Genomic DNA, 8,059 nt, shown 5'->3' on the forward strand with positions numbered 1-8,059 from the left:
ACCATCCAGACATGTACACACTGTACCACCATCGACATTAGATGCTATCAATGCCGCAAAGTATATGCACAAAACAGAGTAGGACTAAACTGGCTAGCTTCAGTTACAGCTTGATCGGACCGCACACGTGAATCTATGTTGTACCTAGAGTGCGCATGCCGGGGTCGGCGGCCGTAGCGCATGTTATATCGAAGTTTATGTTATGTAGGACAAAACGGGCTAGCTTCAGTTACAGCTTGATCGGACCGCACACGTGAATCTACGTTGTATTCAGAGTGTGCATGTTGGGGACCACGCCGTAGCGTCCGTCATGTCAAGGTTTAAGCTATGTAGGACTAAACCGGCTAGCTACAGTTACAGCTTGATCGTAACGCACACGTGAATCTATGTTGCACCTAGCGTGCGCATGCCGGGGTCGGCGGCCGTAGCGTGCGTTCTGTCGAGTTTCACGTCATGTAGGACTAAAATGGCTAGCTACAGTTACAGCTTGATCGGACTGCGCACGTGAATCTATGTTGCATCTAGAGTGCGCATGTCGGGGTCCGCGGCCCTAGCGTGCGTTATGTTGAGGTTTATCGAAGGATGTACCCAGAGTGCTGACAGTGCTCAACACCACAAAGGCAGAGCGAAATACACAACAGGACAACAAGGACAATCAAGGCTTGTTTGCTGCTACTTTAAGTTTCATGCTCACGCAATCATTAGGCAACACATGTCGAGGTTTATGTTATGTAGGAGTACGTTGTGTGGAACAAAATTCGTATGGGGGGGGGGGGGGGTGCTGTTGCGGCGCGGGTTTTGTTGTACGTGCTAGCGATAGGGGTGTGTGGATAATGCTCGAAAAGGTGGCAGATTCTGCTCGAAAAGCAGTGAAATTGGCAGAACCATACAAACCTTATGGCGGGCAGTTCCTCGAATTCTGCTCCATTTCTTTATCCACATACCAAACATGCATGAACCTTACCAGAAAAAGTACCGAATTCTGCCAATTATTCTGCCGGCAGAATCCGCATTGGCCTAGCTAGCGAGGTTTATGTATACGGGACCGGCGGAAGCAGTTCTTGACTGGTCCGGGCATACCATGATCTTTCCTACAGCTTGTGTATGATATGGTGGGTACGTATAGCCTACTCAGTAATAAACATGATATGGTGGGTACGTATAGCCTACTCTGTAGTATACACACGTTGATGGCCAGCAAGATAGTCCGGTGATGACGTGAACAACCGGACCGGTTCCGTCGGGTCTGATATAAGTGAGAGTTGTTATATCCAGAGTAGGTGTGCACATGATTTCTCTACGTGATCATAGAGAAGAACAAGTTTTCTTTGCGTCAAGGCAATGCGAAGAGAGCTCCCAGGATTCTTCGCGTCGCGCGTCCGTAACATAGAGCAGAAAATCCTTAGTGTCACCAGGACTTTCCAGGTGTTAGAGATATCACAATGCCTCTTGCAGCAAAATTCAACAACTGCTGCGTTCAGGACTTTAGTCACTTTCGTATCAATCATTGCACCGAAAAATGTCGGAAGCGCAAGGAGAAGCTTGTCGTTTGGAGTGAGGAAGTGCGGATCACAGATGCTTTTCCTTGTCTGAATCAACACTACACTTTATTGTGTAGCACTGGGAGTACTGTTGGAGTAGAAATTGTCCGAGGAGATGTCTCGGAGGGGTGAGCTTTCCTGCGCAGGTATGAGTTTGGGCGTATTTCAGAATGGTGCAGTGGAAAAATTCAAATTGTTAATTGGAAGAAACCCCCCAAAAATGGAAGATGGGGGACATGTCACAGTCCCTATAGCAGAGGTGTTCTACTAATAGCAGGTGTGATTGTGCGTGCTTCCCCTAGCTGCATCTCATGTTTGGCTTTTAAGTGGTCTTTTGTAAGAAATAAAAAAAATAGTTATTGCAAATTAGGGGCATAGCTGGCTGGTTTATGAGAGCTGGTAAAATGGCTATTTTCAAGACGATCATTTGTGGTGTCAAGGGGTGTTGACCCTCGCTCTCTGGGATGCTGACATGGTCGTGAGGCCCCATGAACTCTTCTAAGGTGAGGCAATGTTGGCTTGGTGGGGCTTTGTTTGCAGTTTTTTGTGTACGCTGTGGGGTGACATAACGAATGTGATTTTCGCCCTTTTTTGAGAGGTATGAGAGTTTCAAGGTTCCCTTCAGAAACGTTCTTGGAGGGCTTTACACAGTCGATCTTCACCCAAAGGTGTACCTGCAACTTTTGAACGGAATCGAAGTGATCGGCTTGCACACATACTTTGGTATTCTCAGACCAGCTCTCTCAACGGCTGAGCTTTGCTTTCCTCCCTGTTCCATTTTTCTTCGCCGGTCTTTTTGTAATCTTGCCATGGCTGGGTATCGCCCTTATCTCTTGGGTTGCTCCCCAGATTAGAGTTGCTTGCATATGCTGGAAGATTTAGGTGAATAAATTAATAAGTATATGTTATCGCATGGTTGCAAGGGCCTTATGGGATAATAGGGAGGTTCCGGAGTACGATCTTTCGTGCCAAAATCCGTGGAGGCTCTACGGATTTTTTATACGTTGTTTTCGAGCAGTGAAAAGTTCCGGGGTACGGAACTTATGTGTTTGCCGTCATTGCCTAGGTTACGATCGCAAACACGTCACATTCCCACGCTATGCCTTTTTATTTTGAAAATTTGTACCGAAGTCAAAACTTCCCGCGAAAAATCGATGTTTCTCGTACCAAATTTGTACGCGAAAAATCTTTCTGCTCCCGATGACGCAAAATCTCCATACGGTTCGTATGAAAGCCAGTCCACACGGATTCTCCGTGCCGAAAAATCGTATGGAGCACGCCTGGAAAAAATCCGTAGCGCCCATATGGATTTTGGCACGGAAAATCGTACCCCGGAACCTCTCTATTAGTAGATATCCTTAGCTAAAAAAACGCTAACGTAAACGGAAACCTTTCCGTACTTCGGATCGTTCAAGCTGACTTTTCCCTTAGCACAAAGTACGTTATAGTTGAGACGAAGTAGTCGTGACAACCATGGCGATATGAATTTTCGTGGAAGCAGATGCGGGAAATTCAAAATTTCGAACCAGGGATTAGTTTGCTGTCGTTCCGAAAGAATACCTTGGCGAAGTCTTTTACTCTGGAATAGCAAAAGCACGGCGAAAATGAGTTTTTGCTGTTCCCAGGTCCTTGGAAACCCTTTCCTAAACGCAGCAACGGAGACTGTAAGGGTTCTCCAGCTCCAGCACGTCTGGGAGAGGCCGATGAATTTCTTCCTCAGGAGTGCTGTGGAACTGGTCCTTTGTTTCCCAGATGGGATAGAGGGAGAAAGGCACGAAGCAGAGGATGCAGAAATTGTCAACTGAAAGGCAAAACTCGCCAAAAAAGCTAAATGTCACAAGAGGAAGTAATCTCGACTCTCGATCTCATCGCGATCTGCACGACGTGTTTTTATCTCCCACCAGTTACAAAACAATGCGAGTTTCTGCATTTTTTGCAGAATTTCCATAACGAACGTCGGCCTGTTATTTTGAGCTCTGTAACGTTTTTCCGTTATCCGATAACGTCTTTTGTCACGGCTGGGAGTGAGTACCGTAAAAGTTAGCGTTATCGTACTTTTGCTAAGGATGTCTATTGCCCCGAGAGGTTAGCCCGAGGGCCGTAGGCCCGAGGGCTATCCTCGAGGGGCAATAATATGCCATAAGGCCCGCAGCAACCATGCGATAACAAATTTATCACATGGCCCACAGAGCAACCATTGGGCTGCTGTTGAAATTAGCCCAAATTCCAACACATGACCACAATGTATATTGATGTGCTATCATTATCAAAACAGGAAAAATGAAGATATTTCTCCTACACCCTAACAAAAAGTCTGCTACAGGCCATCAGAGAGTATACAGTATTGAAAGACGGAGACAGAAAATAAGTGCCGGCACCGCATCGTCATAGCAATAGACATGACAACGACAATAAAATACAGCAGAATCATAATTTCAGTTGAAAAATTAAGAGTGCTACCACAAAGAGTTTCTTCATGTTTACATGTGTATCAGGAAGTTGTCAAATACAGTACTGCAACAAGTGCAAGTATTTGACGACTCCCTGGTGTGTAATTCTGAGGACAATTTTTCTTCTTTTTTTTCAGCTCCAGATAGCTGTATTTTTCATTGCAAAACATTCCTGAATTGTTGTGTTTGTTGTTCAAGAAAAGGTGAAGGCAGAGGACAGATAAGCCAGGTAAGAGTTTTGCGTGGCACATGAAGACCACACACAGGCAGTGACTTTGCAAGGATTTGAAAACGCACGACGCTGAGTTGAATTTGTGTTATATCAAATAATTGTTTGTGATCACAGTACCACTTCGAGCAGAACTGAATCTTATCCACAAGCTTACCGACGGTCAGGCTGCCAACATGACTGAACAAAATGATCCCTGCAAGCACCACACGGCAGACGTCCGAGGCCATGTCCATTGCCGGGATGTCCATCTCCAAAAAGAATTCCATCTTCGTCTCAAGCGGGATTCACAGAAGCTTTTTTGCGATGCGACACGCGATGCGACAGACACGAAACCGGGAAAACCCCAAATCGCAGCCATGTCGCACCCCACGCAACTGCCGCAACTGGGCCATCGCAGAAGTTGAGCTTGGCTCAACTTTTGCGATGCGATGCGATGCGACAAGCGATTTTGACCTTTTCTACAGCAAAGTTGTACAAAGGTTCAAGAGTTGCCTATAAATTTGTACAAGTTGTATCAAACCGCGCGAATATCATGGTGACGTAGCCAAATCAGCAAGATGTTGTCGCATCACTGACTTCTTCTGTGAATGATATTTCGCGAGTTCGCATCGCACGCGTTCGTCGCAGATCGCGTCGCATCGCGTGTCGCATCGCAAAAAAGCTTCTGTGAATCCCGCTTCAATGCTACACTGCGACTCGTCGTAGAGTCGTACAGTCTACAGAGTCGTCGTAGTCGCGCGATCACTGAAATAAACTTTTTTTTGCAGGCAAATAAACTATTTTTGCGGGCAATATCGCATATTATTGCCCGCGGCGCGAAAGGTGCTGATTCGCTGGAGTACGGGCAACAATCACGTGTCATGTGATAAATATAATAATTATAAACAAGACCGGTGTAGGCGCTGCTATAAGCAGCTCGAGGTAGAGTGCTCAATGCACAAATGTGCAGAACAGTATGAATGAACAACAATAATTATTATCATGCCAGCAGAACTTGTGGTCTCAAAGAATCACAAAAGAACGACGAGGTGCAACTCTGCATTCATGATACGTAGTATCGGAAAACCCACATGTCTAAATTCAACAAGGTGTTTACCTGCTGTTCCTGCTGTTCTTGTCGGCACCTGCTCTCCGTATACTGGCTGCTGACTCTCTCCACCCGAGACTGGGATGCATCCGTAGGCCTGTGACATCAAGTCTATTGCACGTTCTGGACCAAGCCTCCAAGATCCTCAAACTCTCCAATGGCCTGAAAGAGCTTGCCGTGAGCTGATAATGGCCAAGGTCATAAACTGAGAATTCGAAACAGACTTTTCCGAGCACCGAAAGTACGAGTGAAATTATGAGAGATACTGTACTAGTGAGGTTTTGCATTCCGAAATTCGGCAAAAAGATTCGGCACGCGGGAGCGAGGTCGAAAATGCACACGAAGATTCGGCATGTTTGTTCGGAAAAAGCTCACTTTGCCGAAAATATTTTTCGGATGAATTTTCTTGTAGAAGAGCGCTAGCGCTAGCGCGTGATTTATTCAAAGAGGTTTCTTATCTCGGCATCGCTTCGCAGGCGTCTTGGGCGCATCAGCATCGCCAGCTACAAGAGTGTACTTCTGATTGCTCCTCTCCACTGCATGCCTGTCTACTCTCTATCGCCTGGAGTGTCCTCACCGTCATCTGTGTGGCTGAAAAGACTATGGCGATACGCATAAAATTTGACTTGGCCATGGAGTTGGTTTTTCTGAGGCGACTGAGGAGGCAGGTTTGGCCCTCGACTCTTTGGGCGATCAAAGTTCGTTGGAATCAGCAAGAACGGAAGCACGGGACAGGACGTTGCTGATGCTGGGGCTCACGAAATGAAAACACATCATTTTCGACTTGCAAAACAAACGTTGGAGCGAAAATTCGACATTTTGATGTTCGACAAATGACCGAAGAACGCCGAACCGAAATTCGGAATGCAAAACCTCACTACTGTAGAATTCCCGAGTTCGAGTGGGATGACCAAAGCATACAATGGTGCTCGACTTGCTGACGCATAATTATTATGAGTCGCATATGGATCGTTTTTAGATTTGAAGCCTGTTTTCCTGCCGACTTCTACAAAAGTGTCGTATGTATGCCGGGTTGTACATAGTGTGGATCCATGTTTGCTATTTTCTGTTTATGGATCCTCCACAGGTTCTTCTCGTACTCTTCGAGAATGCGACGTGAATAATAATAATATCTTTATTAGGATGACCCAGAGGCTTGTCGCCTATCAAGGGGTTCACCGCTTTGAAGGATGTACATGTACACGTATGAGCTAAAGTGAAAGTAGTGAAAAGTTGTGCAGCGTGAATGCGTTGGGGAGCACACGGGGGGGGGGGGGGGGTTATGTACATGGCGTAGGCATACCGGAGAGCGAAGCACTATGTTTGCAAGTGAGTTTGCGAAGCTCATTCTTGAAAACAATAATGGATGGTTCTGCAGTTAGTCTTGGTGGGAGGCAGTTCCATAAGAGGGAGGTTTGGAAGAGAAACAACGATTTTGATGTGGTCTTTGCTTTAGGGAGAATAATTTTGTTAGGGCGTCTCGCACTCTGCGTGATATTGAAATGGAATGAAGCTAGGCAACGTCGATACTTGAAAATAAATTTATGCATGGTAACCAAGCTTAAAAACTGCCTGCGGTAAAGAAGGGATTCAATGTTAGCTTTTTTATTAAGATCCTGCTTGGGTGTATTAAAGTCGATTTGGATTTTGCGTTTCCTAAGGTAGGATCTTGCAAACCTGGCCTGGACTCTATCCAGCTCAGTCAAGTCGCTTGAACGAAGACGAAAGGACCACACTACGACGCTATACTCAATCACAGGTCTAACATAGCACTTGTAGAGGAGCATCATGGCCTGCGGTGTAAGACGATGTGCCATGTGACAAAGTAGGCTTACTCTCTGCTTGAATTTGCGACTGATGTCAAGGTAGTGTTGACGGAAGTTTAGGTCTGCACTGAAGCGAACTCCCAGATGTTTGAGGATGTCAATACTGGGAAGAGGTAGACCCTCCATAGTGTAGGTGGCAGATGTTGGTGCTGGTGATGATGCTGCCGCTGGCTTATAACGGAAGCTTAAAACAGAAGTTTTTGAGGGCGAAAACTCTCCGCCTCTTTCCCTGGCCCAGTTTTGACATGCATGAATGTCCGCTTGGATACCAGGACTTGACAGAGAGCCTTTGTACGGCAAAAGTAGAGTGACATCATCCGCAAACAAGAAGGTGTGCGAATGATGTATGGCTTCTGGTAGGTCATTAATGTAGATCACGAACAGTAAAGGAGACAGATGCGATCCCTGGGGAACACCACAGTTGGTGACTTTGGGCACTGACATGCATGACTCAATCTTCACGGCTATGCTTCGATCCTGCAAATAGCTCTTAGTCCAGGCAGTGACTTTATGGTCCGAGAATTTGCTGACTTGACGGAGGAGAGTTGAGTGGCTTACTCTGTCAAATGCCTTGCAGAAATCTAGGGAGACCAGGTCGAAGTTCAGACGCTCATCAATGTAGTCGGCCATTTGCTGGGTAAGTATAATAAGCTGGTCTATCGCAGACTTCTCCTTCACGTATGCGTATTGTTGACTGCATATCTTCTGTTTTATTGTTAGGTAAGCCTGGAGTTGTTTCGCTACTATTTTTTCAAAGAGTTTTGCTATACAGGGGAGGAGGGATATTGGGCGGTAGTTCGTAGGGTGAGTTGGGCAACCTTTCTCCTTGTACATTGGGATAATCGTGGCCATCTTCCAAGCGGAAGGGAACTCGCCTTGCTCAAGACTGTAGTTGAATAGTTTAGCCAGAGGTACACACAGGA

The 8,059-nt window shown here is 46.1% G+C and overlaps 1 protein-coding gene across 1 annotated transcript in view; it reads right to left on the reverse strand.

Moving 5' to 3' along the window:
• LOC135820625 (uncharacterized) overlaps window positions 1-5,573 on the reverse strand; it is an 11,947-nt gene extending 6,374 nt beyond the window's left edge. The window contains exon 1 of the mRNA XM_065333666.1: window positions 5,320-5,573. Coding sequence (XP_065189738.1) covers window positions 5,320-5,416 — 97 coding nt within the window. The 5' untranslated portion in view covers window positions 5,417-5,573. The remainder of the gene's footprint in view (window positions 1-5,319) is intronic.
• Window positions 5,574-8,059: the final 2,486 nt, after the last annotated feature.

This window comes from Sycon ciliatum, chromosome 7 (assembly GCF_964019385.1).
Source record: "Sycon ciliatum chromosome 7, ocSycCili1.1, whole genome shotgun sequence".
In the NCBI taxonomy this organism is placed as follows: domain Eukaryota; kingdom Metazoa; phylum Porifera; class Calcarea; order Leucosolenida; family Sycettidae; genus Sycon; species Sycon ciliatum.